Source organism: Carica papaya, chromosome 3, assembly GCF_054855325.1.
Source record: "Carica papaya isolate Zhongbai chromosome 3, ASM5485532v1, whole genome shotgun sequence".
NCBI lineage: Eukaryota > Viridiplantae > Streptophyta > Magnoliopsida > Brassicales > Caricaceae > Carica > Carica papaya.
The window spans coordinates 33345723-33367055 of record NC_142311.1 but is presented as its reverse complement, the minus strand read 5'-3'; the positions used below and the strand labels follow the sequence as shown (position 1 = coordinate 33367055).

Genomic DNA, 21333 nt, shown 5'->3' with positions numbered 1-21333 from the left:
AAGGTATAGGACAAGATGAACTTACCTTTTCATAACCACTGCCGATTCAACTTGTAATTTCAATTCCTTGACTAAACGTGTAATTTACAATTTGTTGAAGACCTACATCCATGATTAACGTCTACTGCGTGGTAACTTCATACTATTTTCTATTATGGACACGGAAGAAACAAATCGATATTATGCCAAGCAAAGTAAGAGTAGAGACTGAAGGCAAAACCTTCTTCTCTCTGGTCTCTTACCGTACCAATTTTCTGATGATTCCGAAAACGTAGTAATATGTAGAAGGTAAGAGAGAGCTTCGCTCGCTTCACCCAACGATTCTACATTTCCTAATAAACTTGTTTGACAAATTTACGTGTCGGCTCCATAAGCTTCGTACCTCTGGGAAACTAATCTCCAGCCATGGCTTTGCAGGGCCACTGAAATGTAAAACTGCAGCACCTTCCAAAGTTTTCTTGTCTACTTCTGGGGATCGACAACCTAACCCAGCCACATGCCATTGAGGATCCAGGGTATGAACTTGACCCTCAAAAGCAAGTAAAGCTGGTGGAAGCACCCCGGGTTTCCATAATTGCAATCCAGAGTTAAGACTCTGCAAAATTAATATAACTGTGTCATTGTAACAAATAAAGAAAAAGGCTATATAGATCTCCTCCACCAGAATGTTTCAGACAGACGGGCAAAAAGAATATTGGCATCATTGTTTGTAAAGCCATAAGACCTCAAAAACATGGGAATATTTTTCTGAACATTGAGATGGCCTCCAAATATTCAAGTATTTTACAAGAGATGGAAGGTGGTTAGCATGATCCAAGCAATTATTATGTTTATGATCTATAGAAAAAAGCTTTCCGCCCATGTGTAATCGAGTTGATTAGTTACTCTGACCTCAGTAAATGCTATTCTATCCATTTGGTAAACAGATTTGAAATAGAAGTAGAATCCCTTATATTTTAGTTAAAGCTTAAGCTCTATTTGGCAGCAGATGTCTAATAAGAAGCAACAAGTATCCCCCACAACATGAAAAAGAACATCACACCAGAAATGGCAATCAGATAATGACATTTTTAACCAATATCCATACGGCAACAAATTAAACGAAAGGAAAGAACGTACAAGCTTCAACCATTTATGGTAAGTTGCTGTGATGTTTATCCTCCTCCAAGCTTCAAGATCAAACACATTCATCCCATAAAGCCAAGCACAGCGGTCACGATCAAAGTTTGATGAAATTATTGGATGTGAAAAATTCAAGTAGTCCTCATATTTTCTCCCTGGGCAACAGTTCTGCCCGCAAAACGAATCAACAACTGCACCAACAGCTCTACCATTGAGATCCAATTCCCATAAATAAGATATGTCATGTTGTACCACTACATCGTCATCCAAGAAGACTATTTTGCTGAGATCTGGGAACAGCTGTTTGGCCCAGGAGAATCAGATGAAAGATCAATCAACATTAAAAAATTTCATTAACATCATATATTCAATCAAGTAAAATTCTTAAAAACATGAAAAAGTACCTCATGAATGTAAATACGAAGATGATTCATGATGGAGAGGCTGCTGGGGCTCAAGGCTTCTAAACATTTTTTATGCTCTCCATATTCAAAGTCTTCTTCTTTCAAATTGTTATAGTGATGGCTCCAAGTCAAACGATGAAACTCAAGCATCTCTTTGACTTCATTGTTCACACCCTGAGACCAATCATATTGATGCAATCCCTTAACTTCCACCACTGCTGATGGAATAGAGTTTATTGCAAACCATGCATGCATTGGAGTGTAAGTTTTCTTGTCAGTGACAATGTGAAACACCAATTTCTCTGGCTTGGCTGCATGTTGTACAGTAGACGAGATGACAACAGAGGCAGCAAGAACATTATCAGTTAGGAGAACAACATGTTGAAATGATGGGTCAGCAAGCCGAGAAACATATTCTGGTGGAGGTAAACGAGATCGAGCCATGGCATTTACAGCATACTCTTCAGCCAGTTTCAGACAAAGGCAATGTAGGCCCTTCGGAATACCATGAGAGGCTAAATGCCAATAAATCAACTCGTGTTTTCTGGCTGACTGGACCTTGTGCTCCATCCTTGATAGCTGCAGATAAAAGAGAATACCCCTCCTTTGTAAGAGAATAGTTATTCAAGATATTGGAGGAAGGTCGTAATAAGTAATCTTTTTTATCTATCAAAAAATAAAATAGCTAAACGACTTTTCTACAGTTGGAACAAAATGAAAGGTTCCTCTATTTGTTCAAAACTTGTATAACTCTAAATCTCTTTTCCATTTTCACACATACCAACATCTGTGGATTCATAAAAAGCCATGCACCAATCTCCTTGGGCCATGCATGTTGCAAGCCAATACCCAAAATAGCTAAATACTTCCTTCTCCGCAGTGTAGCGGCTTCGACTTATTTTAAGACAAAGTGGCTGGGAAATGTTATCCTCCCAGTCTCTTCACATTGCCTTCAGCAGCAGGATCATTTTCATACAAAATGAAACAGAGTAAGAGCAGTATTGCATCCAAACCAGCATCGCCAAGTTAGAGGGCAACACTCTCCTTCACTCTCCAAGACATAACAATCACACACATCACGACGACCTATCTCTGCATGTGCAGATGTACTGAGGGTGAACTTAGCACGAATACAATATAATGGTCTAAGAAAATTGATTCCGAACTTCTTATGCTAAGAAAACAAGTTCTACTATGATGTCTCCACCAAGTGCCAGATGATTGAAGTAGCTACAAATACTGATTCTCAAACGCAAAGTATAATGGGATCGCTAACAGATGAATGCACTATCTTAGTTAATGCTGCAGATACTGATGTTCAAACTCAAAACACAATGGAAACATTAACAGAAAAATTCACTATCTTATTTAATCATTAGAGGTGTCCTTGATCCGAGCTGGGCTGGGCTGGGACTGGGCCTACTCCTAAGACACTCAGGCAGCGGGCCTGACCGGGCCAGACCCAGTAATGAGGCCTAATTTCAAGCATGGGCCCTGCCTGCATTCATTCTTTGCAATAACCTTTAAGATCCTTCTACATGCTGGAAGTTAATTCTTGGGCATGCTAAGTTTTTCTAGGCCTAGATGTGGATGAATGCATGCCATGTACCTTGATATTGGTATTTATATCAAATTTATCAGTAGCTAATCTTATGCATGGTAAGTTCAAATTATAACAGGCGTAGGTCAGTTGGGAGAGAAACACTCTAAAATTAGTTGTATAATCTCGATCCTTTCATCCTTTAAAGTCCCATTTTTTATTTATTTTGCTTAAAGTATCTATCAACCCTCTCCTAGGTACTTACCCATGCCAACAACGCTAAACTCACAACTATAAGAGAACCTATTATCTTATTAATTTATAACTTGACAAGCAATTGAAAATGTTTTCCTTATGAGAAAAATATGTATGTAAAAGTAAAATGGAATATGTATAGATTTTTCAAAGTAAAAATATTTGGTAAAGTTTTGGTGTTGATTAAATCATTGATTCAAAATAAAAAAAAATAATATTCTCAAAATATTGTAATCATGATTCATGACCCCTTAGTTATGAATCATGATTACAAGGTGTGCTGATATCATAATTTCAATAGAATTATGATTCAGCAAACTGAACATGGTAACATTTATATTTAACATTATAACTATTACATACACCCTTATTACAAGCCTATTTTAACCAAACCAATGGTTTGCAAGGAATTCATTACAATTGGTAGTTTCTGCGTGATGTTCACATAAACAAATTATTATATGCATGGGGTATATGCATATAATAATTTGTTTATGTGAACATCACGCAGAAACTACCATATGGACGTAAAAGAATGGAATATATGCAGAAATTACGGCTACAATGGTACAAAGATGTGCAGTGTTCTTCGGCTCAAATAATAGGAATCATTCAAAGCAAAATAATCATTCACCAAAAAGACTCAAAGCAAATAGTCCGCCCAAAAGAAAAAAAAAATCCTAAGGCATCGGACTCTTGGAGTTAAGTGACACATGCTCCCATATATATTTGTGTCATTTGTGTGTAAAATCAGCTAACTAAATTTATTTTTCTAATACAATATAATATAGCATATGTTAATTTTAGACAAGATCAAAACTAAAATTTTTATCATAAATTAAAATTTTGATAATTACTAGACTAAAATTCATTAATTCATTATTTAAATTTAATTTTAGTATTTTTTTTACCACAGCATATTCAAATTAACTTGTACATGTTGTTTGGCTATTTGAAATTTAATTGGGACCGAACAGACAATGGTAGGACCAAATACTCATGGCCGTGACTAGAAGGAACATAAAAGAAACACAGCTAGTAGACGATTGCGCAGAAAGACAAGATAAAAAGAAAATGAATATCTACGTACCATGGCCTTAGTCTTGAAAGCAAAGACCTTGATATCTTGTCGTTTTGATGTCATCTCTTTGACAAGTTCGTCGAATGACTCTAAAGAACCCTCCATTCCTCCTCCATTACTGTTTCCATCATTTGCTTCCACTAGCGCTCTTGTCAGTTCCTCTCTGAGTTTCTTTACAGTACATGCGTCACCACAGTAAAAAAAATGACAAATCAAAAGTTATACCAGTTTGTCTGCATGCGCCAACATGGATTTCTAACAACCCTGTTGAGGTGTGACGAGATAAAGGTAAAAATTTTGTTACATCATTAATAAGTTAGCTACAGTTATACTGTAGGAGCTTCCAAGTAAAACCATAGTGGAAGCAGTCCCGTGGGGTTGGCAGGAGCAATATCCCGCCCATTATTGCTTCTTTTGTTTTTACGCTTTTGGATTTCATTGGGAATAAATTAATCTCAAGTTGACGGAATAATATGATTGCATGACAACTGGCAATATGTCCAAAAATTCCCAATTCGTTGAAGTAAAACACCTATAATTGCTCCAAATAAGCTTATCCACTAGACTGTGCTCTCCCTGCATTTTCATATTCATCACGGCCGATAAACCAGTGCTACCCATTCCTCAGTTGTGATTTTCAACAAGAATATATACCCTTCACATAATTGATACGAAGAATTAATATTAACTACTTTTCCATATTATCCGCCTCTACATTATATTCACCCAGAACAGAGAAAAACTATGAGGCCACCACAGGGATTATCGAGCAAAAAATCTCCAAAATAAGTCTTCCCGTAGCAAAATCTAATAGGGACCCGAAAGTCTTCTACACTTCTACTTGTGCTTCAGTAAAAGTTGACCAAAGAACGCAGATTAAATAGAATGAAAATTCAAACGTCAGTATTGATAAGACTTTCGGGTGGATTGGAGAATATATAATAGCAAAGAAAATTGCCTTAAAAATAAGAAAATTATTTTCGAAAAGATGGTCGCATTCAAGGAAATTAAGAAAATAATAAGCGGTGGAGATGACAAAATGAGACCATTAATAAAACATGCGTGTTACGTGAAAGATCAAAACTTCTCTTCGTAAGTAAGCAAATTAAGTTGAAACCACGTACTAGATTCCGAATATTTAACCTAAAAAAAATTATGAAAATGAGTTTCCCAAATATTACATATTTGTCTAGAACGTGTCAACCACATTTAACAATACAACAGGATTGTGCGTATGCTGGCATGGCTTGTTTTCTTCGGAAAAGTCAAAGCTAGCATGAGATGATATATGAACAGATAATGGAATGGAAATGGTTAAATACCTAAATCTTACATTAAGTTTGATTTGATAAACATATTAAATAAACAATCGATTTTTAACTTTATTATTTTATATATTTTTGTATAAATTAATTATTTCACGAATTAACTAGTAGTCATAAACTAATGAATAAATAATTTAGTCAATTCAGAATCCAATTTGAATATTAATACTAAGCAAGATATTCGTTACTAACCACAGATGCGCCAGCGCCACTGAAAAATCTCCATCCTATACAGTCTGCAAGGAAGAAAAAACTTTTGAAAAATTCAAAAAAGAAACGCAACATAAAATTTTTTGGGGGGGGAAGAAAATTCATGCAAATGGAGAAAAAGTTTGATTTAAATTTCAGTAAGTTCATTGTATTTTTACATAAAAATAATATATTATAATTTATAATTTCTATTAACTGAAATAGTGACAAAAATTTAATTTTCTAATTTAAAGAACCAGGCCACCAGCAACAACAACTCAGTTAAATTCCTGCATCAAATGGTTAGGAGAAAGAGAAATTGGCCGGCAGGGAAAAAATTTCTCTCAGTTTCTTTCTTTTTCTGTTTGAAGAAGAAAAATCTAGCCTCATAATTATCCTTTTGCTTATGAAACAAACCTTACCTACCAAACTGAAGCAAACCAATAAATTCAAACTAATTGAAAAAGTGAAAAAAGGAATAGGAAATAATTCAAAAAAGGAAGCAATCAGCAAAAGCCAAGTAAAATGGAGAAGAATACTAATCAGAAAAAGTAAAACTAATAGAGAATCAGAAAAGGAGAGTACCGAGAGGAGAATCGCAATTAGAGGCAGATTCATGGACCAAAATCGCAATCCTAACAAAAAGAAATGGCAACAAAATACCAAGCACAAGCACCACCGGCCAAAGAGTCCGACTAAAAATCCGACGATTCGTCGCCGATCCTTTCCCAGCTCCGATGCCGGAGTTCGAAATCGTTACCTTCTTTATCCCCGTAGTCGAAATGTAGAACTTCATATTCTCAGACTCTCCGTTACTCTCCAACTCTTCCTCTCCAGTTCCATGAATCCAAACAAGTACAAATCCTTCCCTCGAGATCTTTGATCTACCCCACCACTCTCCCTACCCCTGCAAAAACACAGCAAATATAAAGAAAAAAAAGTTAGAGAACGACAGTCGTTTTGCAAACAGATACCACGAGTTGAATTTAGAAGAGTGAATTTGTCATTTCTTACCTTGGCAAGGTCACGGATGTTTGAGCAGAATGAGACGACGCTCATATATGTGTGTGTGTATATATATATTATATATACGCTCGCTGAGAAACAAAACTAAATCTGATTGTTCTTCGCCTGATTAATTTATTTATTTTTTATATTTTCCAAAAAAGAAAACAAATAAGCCGCGTTCAAATCCGCGGGAAGGAATAAGAATGCAATTATATAGATGGGGTAATAAGTGAAAATACAGATTTGCCCTCGTCTTTTTATCTTTTCTCACCGACAGGTCGCTGAACGTGATGTCAACTTAACGTGCGCATACCCTTCGCCCAGGAGAAAAAGTTTGATTCCATGTGCGCGACCTCATTTTCCTCATCATGCTCCTTTCTTTTTCCTTTTCTTCTTTTTTCTAACAGAAGCGTACCAGTTGGATCACGGCCTCGATCTCGTCCTCAACCATTTCTCTCAAAAGAAATCTTGAAGGATTTCTCCAGGTTTCTTCATTTGCCTAGAGTTTGGAGATGAACTGTTTCCACTCCATCAACTTCATTCTGATGCGTTCAAGAGTTTTTCATGCTTCTTTGAACAAGACATCATCCAGTTCTTGGTTATTTACGGTAAATGCAGATTGATTTTTCTTTCTTTCTTCCCTTCTTCAGTGCTTTCTAATTGGATTTTGATTCAATCTCCCCTCAATCTAGTACTTTTTGAAAACCTTTATCAAAACCTATTTCAAACTCTTTGAATTGTGCCCTGTAAATGTAGAAAATATCAAATTGCAGGTGGATTTTGTCCCGAATTTGGTGGTGGATGGACTCATTGAAGCAGATTAGATCAAAATTACCACAAAAAATCATTGAATAAATAGTGTTATGATTGGAGTATAAACTCGCAGAACAACACAGGTTCAGAAAAGTATACATCTATATGAAGTGAAGCCATTGAGAGGCTTCTTATTGATAGTTGCCATAACCAAAATTTAGCAAACAATACAATTATCCTAGCTATTGTATGTATAAAATAATAGAATTTTATTCCAAAAAACCAAAGAAGTTAGGCTCATGAGATGCTTATTTCGCTGGTTTACCAGCAAATTCTTTGTTGTTGGGTTCAAAGACGTACTTAATAAGTGACTCCTTGATTGGCGAAAGTTGAGGGAATTCCTTCTTCAGCTTGGATGAGTTGAGTTCGTTGTTGCTTCGAGGTGCAACGATAACTCTGGCCTGTTCTTGCAGGTTGAAATTGATCCACTTGAAGCTGGGATCAACATAATTCTTGTACATCTCAAGAATCTCATTGTGACTCACAACACCTGGGTTTGTGAAGTTCCATATACCCTTTAAATTTCTCTTTGCCATTTCAACTGAAATGGGAAGAAGCTCATCCAACACTGTCATGCTGTTTGGAATATTAACCACTTTGTTATATCGAGTGATCTTCGTGATAAAGTTACGTGGGTTGGTGAGATCAGATGATATGGGCATCCGGACTCTGAGGGTACAGACATTATCATATTCTCTTAGGAGCTCTTCTACCTATATACAAAAGAGAGAAAGCAGTATCATTTACATATACAGCAAAATTAGATAGAAACATATCTGTTGCTCAAGGTATACCATGGCTTTGGTTTTGGAATAGAAAGAACCAGTGAAGTTGGCTTTGTCTGCCTCTGTAAATCCAATTCCCGACTCCATCGGATGGGTGTCATCATACTCAAAAATACAACCAGTGGCATAATTCATCAGAAGGAGACCACGCTCTCTGCAAACATCTGCCAAGGTTAATGCGCCAACAACATTGGTTCGAATTGTTTCTGGTCTATGAGATTCACACCAGTCTACATTGGGTCTACCAGTCACTCCAGCTGCATTGAAAACATGTGTTGGCTTAACACATTGAATATCTGCCAACACCTGGGATCGATACTCCAAACGCCCTCTTCCATAGTCATAGGGTATACCTCGTTTCTCACAAATCTTGCCAAGAAGTCCACCAATCCAACCTGTTCTGCCATAAATCAAAAACTTTAGAGATGATTTTTTCTCAGAGGGATTGTTCTTGGGGCTTAAAACAACCATTCGGCTTTGGCTAGAGTTGTCTGTTGTTAAGGTTGAATCAGAATTGCTCATGTCAGGACCATTAAAATGCCTATCAATTCCAGGTACCATCAACATCCTTGGATGAGGCAAAAGTGCTCCTGAGACATCTCCCCACCAGTCAGGATTTCTCACATACCATTCCATGGTTTTTCTAACACCTTCCTCCCACGAAGTCCTCTCAAACCAACCCAAATTTTTAAGCTTCTGATCATCTAAGAAATATCTCTGGTCATTGAAAGGCCTATTCTCCACAAATTTAATATACATATCCGGGTTTAAAGAGAAGAGTTTGCAGATTTCTATGGCAACATCAAGAACCCTTCTTTCTCTCTTGGTTCCAATATTGTAGACATGGCCTACTTCACCTCTATGAAGAATTACTTCAAACGCCTCGGCTACATCCTCACAGTAGAGGTAACTCCTCACATTTGATCCGTCCCCATGGATAGGAAGAGATTTTCCTTTCATAGCCAACAAAATGAACTTTGGAATCAGCTTTTCAGGAAATTGATTGGGCCCATAAACATTGTTGCCTCTGGTAGTAATGACGGGTAAGCCATAGGAACGGCCATAAGCCATAACCAGCATTTCAGCGCCAGCTTTAGTTGCAGAATATGGGTTTGTAGGAAGAAGCTGGGAAGCTTCATGGTTTCCCACCACGGCATCCTCTTCTGTCTCTCCATAAACTTCATCTGTACTAACATGGATGAACCTCTTGATCTGGCCAGTGGTCTTGCAGGCTTCCAAAAGAACATGAGTTCCATAAATGTTATTTTTGGTAAACTCAAAGCTGTTGCCGAACGAGTTATCAACATGGGTCTGCGCAGCAAAGTGCATAATGGTGTCAATGGACTCGGTGAGGAGGATGAAGTTGACAAGATCAGCACTGGCAATGTCTCCCTTGATGAACTTGAAGTTAGGAGAGAGGCGTGAGGGATTGAGGTTCTTCAAGTTGGAACAATAGTCAAGCTTATCAAGAACTACAATCTTGTAGTCAGGGTAGTTTCGGATGAGACGATTGCAGACATGGGAGGCGATGAACCCAGCAGCTCCTGTGATGAGAATGTTCTGTGGTAGAGCCATTTCAACACCCTGCAAAAATCAAACAACGAACCCCAAGAACAGATAGTAAGAAAATTTAGAATAAGAAGAAAAGAAACAAAGATTTTTTGAGTAGCAGATCTCTGAAAATGAACCCAAAGATTAGCCAGATCTCACTTACTAAACCCAACAAGAACGAAAGAAAAAAGGAATGGAAGCATTACATTCCAGGAGTTAAAAAGAAAAAAACAATAAAACGTATTAGCAGGAGACATACTTACAGAATTTGTGAGTTCCGTCTCTCCTTTGTTTGTTTTAATTTAATTTCTTTGAAGAACAAGAAGAAGAGAACAGAACAGAAACAGGAAAGAGAGACTTGGGAATAAACGGACTTAGGAGGCGGGTACTTATAATTACTTTCAAAAATAATTAGAGAGGGAAGAAACCGTGGGGGGCCTTTGAGATAACTCCGACTTAAAACGGCAGGCGGAGATGTCGTATTCATCCTAATAATATTATTTTTATACATAATATATTATTAAATTCAATATTAAATAATAATACTATTAAATATTGAATATTAAATATTATCATATTCTTGATAAGACTCGGCATGCAAAATTGTAAAAGATTGATGGGATCCGCAACAAATATTTAACACGATGATGCTAGTTAGATTTTAATCCTGTTCTAAAGAAAACATGAATTTAGCGTTGCGGTTCACATACCTCTCTTTTTCTTTCAATTCATTAAATATATATTTGTGTGTGTGTGTATATATATATATTCATTGATTCCTTTAATTCAATGGGTGCGTGATATTCTTTCAATCTACGGCACCCATGTGCTTTTGGAAGCCTGCAACACCACTGGCCAGATCAAGAGGTTCATCCATGTTAGTACTGATGAAGCTTATGGAGAGACAGAAGAGGATGCCGTGGTGGGAAACCATGAAGCTTCTATCAGGATGTAGCCGAGAGCGTCTGAAGTAATTCTTCAAAGAGGTGAAGTAGGCCATGTCGACAATATTAGAACTAAGAAAGAAATATATTTAGAAATTTAGTAACTTAAGTTGTAACTAATTTCATAATCAAATAATAACTAGAAAAAAACTTTGGAAACCAAATTATAATACGGAGATTGATTAAGAACTAGAATTTGCTTCACCGTGATTCAGTTATTAAAATCTTTATATTATATTTGAAGTTAACGAGTTTGATTTCATTGGAAAACATAGAATTTTATTGAATTCGTCTGAAACAAAAAATAGGTTGTTGTTTCGAGGTGCAATCATAACTGTGGCCTGTTCTTCCAGGGTGAAATTGACCCACTTTAAGCTAGGATCAGTATAATTCTTGTACATCTCAAGAATCTCATTATGACTCACAACACCTGAGTTTTAGTTCCATGTACCCTTTAAATTTCTCTGTCATTTCAACTATAATGGGAAGAAGCTCATCTAATACTGTCATGCTGTTTGGAATGTTAACAAGTTTGTTATATCAGAGTGATCTTCGTGATAAAGTTTCTCGAGTTGGCGAGATCAATCGATATGGGCATTGTCAAATTCTATCAGGAGCTCTTCAACCTTCATACAAAAGACAGAAAGCAACATGATGTACATATGCAGTGAAGTTAGAAAAGGAACTTGTTGCTCAAGGTATACCATGGCTTTGTTTGTGGAATAGAAAGAACAAGTGAAGTTGGGTTTGTCGGACTCTTTAAATCCAATTCCGGACTCTTGCAGATGGGTGTCATCGTACTCGAAAATACAACCAGTGGCATAATTCATCAGAAGGAGACCATGCTCTCTGCAAACATCTGCTAAGGTTAACGTGCCAACAACATCGGTTCAAATTGCTTCTGGTCTATGAGATTCACACCAGTCTACATTGGGTCTACCAATCACTCCAGCTGCATTGAAAACATGTGTTGGCTTAACACACTGAATATCTGCCAACACCTGGGATCGATACTCCAAACTCCCTCTTCCGTAGTCATAGGGTATACCTTGTTTCTCACAAATCTTGCCAAGAAGTCCCCCAATCCAACCTGTTCTGCCATAAGAGATTACTTTTTTGCAGAGGGATTGTTCTTGGGGTTTAAAACAACCATTCGGCTCTGGCTAGAGTTGTCTGTTGTTCTTGGTAAACTCGAAGCTGTTACTGAATGAGTTATCGACATGGGTCTTGCGCAGCAAAATGCAAAATTGTGTTAATGGACTCTGTGAGAAGAATAAAGTTGACAAGATCAGCACCAGCCATGTCTCCCTTGATGAACTTGAAGTTAGAAGAGAGACGCGAGGGATTGAGGTTCTTCAAGTTGGAACAGTAGTCAAGCTTATCAAGAACTACAATCTTGTAGTCAGGGTAGTTTCGGATGAGACGATTGCAGACATGGGAGGCGATGAACCCAGCAGCTCCTGTGATGAGAATGTTCTTGGGTGTGTATGGTAGAGCCATTTCAGCACCCTGCAAAAACCAAACAACGAACCCAAGAACAGATAATAAGAAAATTTCAAAGAAAAAGAAAAGAAAAGAAACAAAGATTTTTGAGAAGCAGATCTCTGAAAATGAACCCAAAGATCTCTACTCATTAAACCCAACAAGAAAGAAAGAAGAAAGAAACGGAAACATTACATTCCGGGAGTAAAAGAAACAATCAAATGTATTAGCAGAAAAAAAAAAAAAAAAGAACTTACAGAATTTGTGGGTTCTGTCTCTCCTTTGTTTTGTCTAATTTAATTTCTTCGAAAAGAAGAAGAAGAAGAAGAAGAAGAAGAAGAAGAAGAAGAAGAAGAAGAAGAAGAAGAAGAAGAGGAGAACAGAACAGACAGAGATGAAGCGAGAGAGAAAAAAAAAAAAAGGGAAAGAGCCGTAGGAATAAAACGGACTTAGGAGGCGGGTATTTATAATTACTTCCCACTTAAAACGGCATGCAGAGATGTCGTATTCATACGAGTGATGTCATTTTTTAACATCATATTTGTACAATTCGCTTACACAGAAAATTAAGTGAGGGTTCAGGTGAGACGGCGTCGTTTCATCCGAAACCAAAGCCTTCTTTTCCTGGTTTCTCTCCTTCTCGATGGAAGCAGCAACCTAGCATTCACACGATGCTCTTTCCCCCAAGAGACTGTTCGGGTTGCAGCACAGAGGCTCGACATCTTGGAGCAGTGAGAGTGACGCATGAAAAATAGAAACAGAGGAGGCCTTCCGGGAGGGGGAATAGAGTGAGAGAGGAGGAAAATCGGGGAGGGAGGAAGTCATTAGAAGACAATCAGAAGCTGGTGTGAGAAGTTTGGGCTTGAGAATTCTCTTGTTGAGCAGTAAGGTTAGTGTTCATCTGTGCTCTATTATGTAACATATGTAATGATTTGTGTTGCGTCAGGTTCAAAATAACGATTCGTATGGTTGATGTGTGCTTTGATCTAACCAGTTCTTTTTCTTTTGTTAAGCCTGCTTCGTGAATTTATACAGGTTTTTTTTTTTTTTTAATGAGAATTCCATGAGAGAGCATTGACGTTAAGTTGCTATGAAATTTGGAATTATCATGAGATCTGGGGGCGACACTGTTTACTGCTAATATCTCTTCCGATCAGATTTTTGTGCTTGATTTAAACTTGCTCGAAATTTTGGTTCATACCTTGAGTCTTCCGCTAGAATCAGCTTATACGGGCTGTTGAATAGTGATTGATTTTTGGTTGCTACTTGCCTGCATGAGTTATTCCTTTCTTAGAAATGTGCGAAATGCGTCAACTTTTTTTGTCTTTGTGAGATCACTCTTCACGACATGATGATGAAAAGAGTTCTGTTTGGTCTTCTGTCAGCACCTTCATTTTTTTAATCCTCTTCTCTTTGAAGTTCTGTAATTACGGACTTTCTCTATTGTACTCTCACTCACCTTTTTCTTTAAGTCTTTAGATGTATTAACTGCATTCACTTCCAGCTTGCAGCCGCATCTTTGATTTGTCAAGTTTCGGTGCCTGTTTAGTGATTGGTTTCATTAGAAAATAGGATTTCCTTGTTATATTACATTAAGGAGGAGCTCCTGTGATTTGATTCAGACTTTGCAGTGATTATGTGAGGAGGGTTTGTATCTCTCTTTGGATTATTGGAGATTCCTTTTTCCTTCTCTTTTGTGAATTTGCGGACAGCTTGATATATTGAAAAATGGTTACCATGACTAATTTCCACATCTAAAATGATCTTTAGTCATTAACAAACTGCCAAGGTAGGACTTGAGCATGTAGGTGATTGGTAAGTGGCAATACATGACAGGCAGAATTTCTTCTTTTCTGGTCTTGTTTAAACCCCTGCTGTGGATTGTAATAATTTGATCATATATTTTAGCAAACTCTACTTGCTGATGTGAGACAAGGTCGCAAACTTGCACTTAGATTAGAAAATGTATGTGAATTAAGACCTAGTTAATTAACCTATAACATGGGGTAGGTGTCTAAACAAACAAATTGTCAATATGTTGATTTAGATTCAACATGGAGATACTTCACCTACACCATGGGGTTGTTGTCTCGCATTTTCTTATACCATATAATTTTTTTTAGATTCTTTGTTTAAGACCAATGCCAAATTTAGTGTTGGATGCTGCTTCTTACAGGATCAATGGTAACTTTCTCAATATTTTCATTTGAGGATGTTAGTTCATTTTTAGGGAGAGCTTTATTCTCACTCGGTTGCAATAGTAATTTAGTGCCAACAGACGTTTGAAGAATTAAAGCTTTGGTAAGCAGTACATCTCGATTCAGAGTAGGATTAAGGGTTACAATTAAAAGAGAATAAATCAGCATCCTCCTAAAATCATGGTTCAAGCATATCACGTTGCCCTTTATGTGAAATAATATTTGAAATATCCAATTTCATAGAAACTTTTTCTTTTTGGAAAACAATTCTAAGGAACATTTGGTTTCCAGTTACAGAATCAACATCTAAAGAGACCTTTGAATCAAAAGGTGGGTTGAAGAATGAATCAACATAAATTCAAACACTTCTCCATAGGTAAGGAAATTGTTTGTTTCAATTGTGGACGGATTAGAGATATAGGCTACCAATGCCCAAAGGAGAACAATGTGCATGTTGGAATGAAACAAAAGGAAGAGATACAAGGAAGTTCCATGGTTGTGTATCCAATGAGGATGATGATTTTGTTGATAATAAAGTAGATACCTCTCTTTTGCCTTTGAGATGCATCATAGCAGCACTTAATGTGGAGAAACAAGAACTAACATCTGTTCTTATTTCTTAAGACGTTTCCATAAAAGAGGGCTCTGTTGAAGTTCCGTGCTTGGAGATTCTTCAGAAACAAATTGCCAATATCTTGATTTCAGTTACCTAGATGTTTTTCACTACCAAACAATTGTGTAGTTCCATCAATTTTTACTATAAAAGAGAATGATCGAGTGCAGAGCCTGCTAACTTTTATTAGGAAGCTCAAAGATCCAGGTTTTACATCATTCACTGCTTCAAAATCGATGGACAAGCTTTGTCCAAAGAGAGGAGAATGATGCAAAAGGGATCAGGTTTAGATTTCTTAACTAAATTAAAAATTATACTCCTTTGAAATATAAAATTGTTGCACTGATTAGGAGTTTATCATCATAGTAGTAACTGTAGGAAATTATTCTTTTTACTATTCGGTGGAACCTATGATCATGATAAATATTCGGTGGAACCTACGATTATAATAATAAAAAAAAATATTCGGTGGAACCTATGGTTATGATAAATATTTTCCCCTTCCAATGGAGCTCGAGTTTTCCCTCACTTTTTTGAAGGAATATCCTGTTCTAGAATACTAAATAGTCTTTTAAACTTTCTTTTTCAGTATACTTGCTGCCAAAAATTTTGTTGAAATTGTGGGATTAGATTTCCTATATATATATCCTTTTCTTGTTACAAAATTATGGTCTGACTAATTAATGTTTCCTTTGCGGCAGTTATGTTGAAGCGTGGAGCCAAATCAAAGGCATGGCGCGGAGCTCAAAACTATAAAGTAGCAGCATCAGTCACATCTCTGGTTCTGGTTTTGTTAGTATTATTTTTGTTATTTCGTGATGATGACAGAAAATCCAACCCATCATTTGGATTGCCAAACCAAAAATGGAACAGCTTCCAGCCTCTGGTGCAATTTCATCCGTCTGTGGAGTCACGTAATGGGACTGACCTGATATGGCAAGTACCTGGCTCACCAAAGGCAGTGCTTTTTCTTGCTCATGGGTGCAATGGGAGGGCTGCCAACTTTTGGGACAGGTCTGCTCGCTGCCCTATTTGTGTTGGTCTGCCCGAGGAAAGGCTGCTTGTTCTCCATGCACTCGCTAGAAACTTTGCTGTACTTACCATATCAAGCGCTGGGAGGTGTTGGACATTGGGGAAAGAAAGGTTACTTGTAAAAAATACTATAAGATGGTGGGTTGAGAGACAAAAGCTTGAAGCTCTTCCTCTTGTGGCTTTGGGAGCGTCTTCTGGTGGGTACTTCGTTTCTTCACTTGCTAACGAGTTGAGGTTCAGTAGCATTGCACTTATGGTATCTGCAGGGGCTTTTGATGAGATTGCCATCCCTAAGGACTATCCACCAACCCTTTTTGTGCACATGCCCAAAGATTTGTATAGGCGACGGAAAATAAGTGAATATATGGATGTTTTCAGGAAAAAGGGCATTGATGTTGCGGAAATTGAATGCTTGGAGTTCCCTTTATTCCCAACTTTCTTTGCTGAGAGAATTCCAGGTCTTGATCAGTCTGTCTCCACAAAGTTGTTTGAATTATTCAGGGAAAAGGACTTTATTGATGAGAAAGGATATATGAAGAACGATGGGCGCATAACACGCTGGAAAGAAGCTCTTCGTGAACTTAAAATTACTTTCCCCAATAAGAATTTGTTCCATCCTGTTCAAGAAGAACTAAACCTTGCATTTGCTTACCATGAAATGACTAGCTTGCAGTCTGAGCAGATCTTTAAGTGGTTTGAATCTCATATGAGCTGAGCAGGGGCCCTTCTAACATTATTATAATTCCTCCAATTCTGCCTTCAATGCTCACTAAAACCCCATGAATTTGGGAGCAGATTTAGAAAATGTTCTTGTTCATCCTCTTGTTCAAAATGTACGAGATTGGTTGATGTCCATGAATATAACCTAATGTTTCGTTACATGTATGAGGTACGTGCAATTCCGCCCATGAACTTGTATATTAAGAGTTATTGACAACCATATCAAATTTTTATTCGTATTGGTTTGAGACTAAATCATGAATTACAAGCTGTCATGTAAAAGTATTTAGTTTTGATATCATAAATGATTTACCCTTCTTCATTTGGTTTCTGTTAATAAATTGGCTGGTGTGTGTATCCTTCTGTAAACTACAGCAAAATATTCATGACTGTATATACTGTACCATAATTAAGGAGTTGATCTGCATCCGCGTATGCAAATAAATGTGGTTGTCAGGCAGTAAATGTGAAGAGGAACCTATATACAGGTGGCCATCTTAGATTTATATTATCTTTTTTTCTTGGGGATTTTGATAATGGTGTTACTGTTATATAATCTATTCTCACAGGTCGTCTTTGATTTATCTTGAGTTACTGGGTTAGTCCTGACTAACCAAGTGAAAGGCTGACTGCTGTTCTATCTTTGTCAAAGTATATATATATATATATATACATACATATCAGTGAATATCACCAATCATGCCTCTAATTTTCCTCTTCTTTTTTCTACTGATCGAGACTATAGAACAGTACTGTAAATGCTTGGCTAGAAACGAAAAGGCGTATTCGTACACATTGATGTTTACTTGGTTGAAATTAGTCTCTGTTTTAATTTGTGGTCCATTTTCAGTGTCTGTATCGAAGAAAAAGTTACTTGAAACTCTTTCTTGTTTGAAATGATCGTCAATGTTTTCAAATTTTCAAATTCCCTTCTTATTCGGGTCGATGATTTTCCTTGTCGATGTTTTGAACATTAACAGCTTGCTTGTTTGTGAAATTTTCTTATCCGCCTTGTTCGACATTCTCAAATACCTATTTCTTCAATTTTTCCCAGCTGTTGTACTTGTGCATACAGTAAACTGTATTGCATCCTTGGAGCCGCCTAATAATTTCTCATCCATCCATTGTCTTTTATTATCTTGACTCCATTCTCTGTCCCTCTCATGTTACAGAATATATACATATATGTGTGTATATGTAACAAATTATTCTTATTTTTGGTTGCTTCCTTGAGAAATAAATAAACTATATCATTATATGTACTTACATATGTCTTACTTGTTTTGACAAATGAGGGAAAACGAAGTGCATAGTTGTTACAGAGAATGAGAATTCTGGTACCTGCAATATTATGTGCTGGAGGAAAATGTTGATATATATATATGTGTATATATATGACCTACAGCTTTCGGCTCTGTGGCAGATTGCTTATTTGTTTTGCTAATTAATTTATCCCGTTTAAAGCTACTGCATGTTTGGTGGTTGGGCAGGCATGGTTTATATAATAACTATTCAAAAAATAATTAAGTATATATATATATATATGTATATATATCTTTAATTCATATATATAATGTTGGGTAGGATTCCATTTATTACATATATATAAATAGATACATTGGCCTGCTAATCTGGCAAGCTTTCATCCTCCAGTGTAAAACATGAATACATGCTGCTAAGCTTTAAGTCTTTCAAAAGTATACGTATTTATTATAAATATATATATATATATGTGTCTGTGTGTGTGTGTGTGTATCCCCTATTCGGAATTGCAGAAGGGAATTACTGAATAATGGGAAGAAATTATTATATCTTATTATTTAAAGCTAATAAAACCCATAAAACAGAAGCATTAATTCATATAAAAGATAATAAGAAACACAGTAGTATCCATTACATATATATATATATATATATGTCTCGAGATACTATAATAATTAATTAAACACTCAAACCCTAACCATGCGGCAAAGCACAAACTCCATCCATCCGCTAGAAAAATAAAAATAATTAATTAAACACTTTCCATGTATCGTTCCTTTCAAGCTCTTGGCTTTAAGTGACCTTCATTAGCAAGCCTGAAGAGTCTGGCCTGAGCCGTTGCAGCCTTGTTAGAACCCAGTGCAGCCACGAAGTTCTGCCTGACCTGTGCGGTGGTGAAAGGAAACCTCTGGTTCACCAGTGAGTTGAGCCAAGAAGCTGTTCCTTCTCGGTAAAGCGCACCGAGCCCATCAGTCCGGGTGTTGGAAAGAGCTTGGAGCAGGTTCAGGTTGGTTCCAACCCCTGGAAAGCTGGTCACTCCAAATGCACTCCCTAGTGTCCCCCACCATCCCAGTATACCCCATATAAGTCCTGGGTTATTCCTCCAGTAGCTGCAAACACAATATATATGTCGTTATTTACTGTATATACACACATATATGTATATATACGTATGCTGTTAGAGTTAGACTTACTTGCATGTACCAGTAATTGGTGGGTATGGTGCAGGGTTGAATGGGGGAGTAGTAGGAGTGGTTGGAGTGGTTGGAGTGCCGGGATCTGTTGGTGAGAATGGTGGGTCTGGCGTGGTGGGAGGGGCGGGAGAGTATCCGCCGTCTGGAGGAGGATTTGACGGCGTTGGGGTAACTGGGGTAGGGGTTACCGGCGTTGGAGTAACTGGGGTAGGGGTTACCGGCGTTGGGGTAGTTGGGGGAGGTCTGTGATATGGTGGGGTAGGACAGTTTCCACCAGGTGGTGTTTTTGACGGTGACGGAGTGTAGCCATGTGAAGGTGTTCCATGAGATGGTCTTGACGGCGGTGTTCCTCCGTCGGACGGTGGAGTTCCTCCGTAGCTACCGCCGTCTGACGGAGTTGACGGTGGGGTTCCTCCGTAGCTACCGCCGTCTGACGGAGTTGACGGTGGAGTACTTCCGTGTGACCCTGCATTTCCAGTACTTCACAGTTTAAGTTTTTTTTTCTCTTTTTGTTTTTCACTGTAAATGTTTCTTTTCAGTGTCATGTACATATATTTATCTATCTATATATATATATATATATATACACGTATGCATTGTACATGTCAGCAGCTAGAATATTAGCAGCTTCACAGAAGCACAAAAGCATTTTTCCAGTAAGAATATATACATATAAATATATAACTACATCGGATCCCTAACCTCATTTTACATAGAAGCATGCATCAAACTATATATAGGATTATACATAACACACACATATATACTGTATACCTCCTGAATGATGAGGGTCTGGGGAGTAATAATAGTTCTTCTGGTCATCAAGACGAATGCAGAAAGCAGGAAGAAGAAGGTTGTGGGAGAGCAATGCAGCAACCAGAACCCAGACGAAGGGAGAATGCTGCTTCCACCTGGTAAATTCTTGCTTCTCCATTTTTGAAACAGAGAGCGAAAGAAGAAGTGAGAGTGATGAAAGAAGAAGCACGGATGCAGAGGAAAGAGGGAGAAGATGAATATATAAAGGAGTGTAGAGATAGTGAAGTAAATATTAGCAGGTGAAGGAGTATGTGTGTTAGTTGATGTTTGCAGAGTGCATTTATGCATTGTATTAATAACTTTTCTTCACATATATATATCTATATATATATATGTATCATACATATACGTATATTTATTTTCTCTCCTCTTCATAACTCCAAAATCAATCCTTAATGCCCACTCTGCTCCCCATCTACTCTCCACATGCATTTGCTCGCATACAAGAATATTAATGACTACTCTTACTTTCAACCAGATTTGTCACCCCTAGATTTTACAATAATTCCATGTTATTTGGGGGGTTTTGGGTTCATTAATTTATTATTAATTATAATTATACTTATAATTATGTGCTTTTTAATTAATGTATAAAATTAATATGCATCACCTTCTAATACCCATGTTAAGTATATTGTGAATGTGGTTAATCCATATCCTTAATTCATACCAAATAAACAAAATGCAGATAGAGATATCTCAATTTAAATAATTAGTTACCATCATATTTCAATTAACCCACTTTTAATTTGTATATATATATATATATATATATATATATCATCAAACAATACATCTCTACCTATATATATGCATATATATATCACTAACCCACAACCTTTTTTTTTACTAAATCAAGGCAAATAGAGCCATCTTAATCTAAATCATTAGTTAGGATATCATTCACCATCATATTTCAATTAACCCACTTTTAATTTGTATATATATATATATATCATCAACCAATGCATCTCTACCTATGTATATATATATATATGC

The 21333-nt window shown here is 37.0% G+C and overlaps 4 protein-coding genes and 1 long non-coding RNA gene across 7 annotated transcripts; 1 reads left to right on the top strand and 4 right to left on the bottom strand.

Moving 5' to 3' along the window:
* Positions 1-6: 6 nt before the first annotated feature.
* Positions 7-7067, bottom strand: GAUT15 (galacturonosyltransferase 15). Its single transcript, XM_022042695.2, has 7 exons — positions 6931-7067; positions 6502-6823; positions 5920-5963; positions 4412-4573; positions 1527-2105; positions 1120-1422; positions 7-595 (listed from the first exon to the last, which is right to left on the bottom strand). The coding sequence occupies exons 2-7, from the start codon at positions 6710-6712 to the stop codon at positions 311-313; spliced, it is 1584 nt and encodes a 527-aa protein (XP_021898387.1). The 5' UTR covers positions 6713-6823; positions 6931-7067; the 3' UTR covers positions 7-310.
* Positions 7068-7279: 212 nt separating this feature from the next.
* Positions 7280-17384, top strand: LOC110815035 (secretion-regulating guanine nucleotide exchange factor). Of its 2 annotated transcripts, none has more exons than XM_022042666.2 (2): positions 7280-7532; positions 16012-17384. In XM_022042666.2, the coding sequence occupies exon 2, from the start codon at positions 16014-16016 to the stop codon at positions 17055-17057; it is 1044 nt and encodes a 347-aa protein (XP_021898358.1). In that variant the 5' UTR covers positions 7280-7532; positions 16012-16013; the 3' UTR covers positions 17058-17384. The 2 variants fall into 2 exon arrangements, with proteins under 2 accessions (XP_021898358.1, XP_021898357.1); XM_022042665.2 differs by lacking the exon at positions 7280-7532 and adding an exon at positions 12925-13388.
* LOC110815034 (trifunctional UDP-glucose 4,6-dehydratase/UDP-4-keto-6-deoxy-D-glucose 3,5-epimerase/UDP-4-keto-L-rhamnose-reductase RHM1-like) lies at positions 7527-10486 on the bottom strand. Of its 2 annotated transcripts, none has more exons than XM_088216650.1 (4): positions 10333-10486; positions 8532-10106; positions 8038-8450; positions 7527-7668 (listed from the first exon to the last, which is right to left on the bottom strand). In XM_088216650.1, the coding sequence occupies exons 2-4, from the start codon at positions 10095-10097 to the stop codon at positions 7608-7610; spliced, it is 2040 nt and encodes a 679-aa protein (XP_088072776.1). In that variant the 5' UTR covers positions 10098-10106; positions 10333-10486; the 3' UTR covers positions 7527-7607. The 2 variants fall into 2 exon arrangements, with proteins under 2 accessions (XP_088072776.1, XP_088072775.1); XM_088216649.1 differs by having other exon boundaries at positions 10337-10486.
* On the bottom strand, positions 11615-12894 carry LOC148268583 (uncharacterized). The gene is made up of 2 exons (XR_015818059.1): positions 12757-12894; positions 11615-12526 (listed from the first exon to the last, which is right to left on the bottom strand). It is a non-coding gene; the product is annotated as an uncharacterized LOC148268583 (long non-coding RNA).
* Positions 17385-18903: 1519 nt separating the features above from the next.
* Positions 18904-20530, bottom strand: PDF1 (protodermal factor 1). Its single transcript, XM_022042667.2, has 3 exons — positions 20293-20530; positions 19519-19984; positions 18904-19434 (listed from the first exon to the last, which is right to left on the bottom strand). Exons 1-3 carry the CDS (start codon positions 20450-20452, stop codon positions 19104-19106), a joined length of 957 nt encoding a protein of 318 aa, XP_021898359.1. The 5' UTR covers positions 20453-20530; the 3' UTR covers positions 18904-19103.
* Positions 20531-21333: the final 803 nt, after the last annotated feature.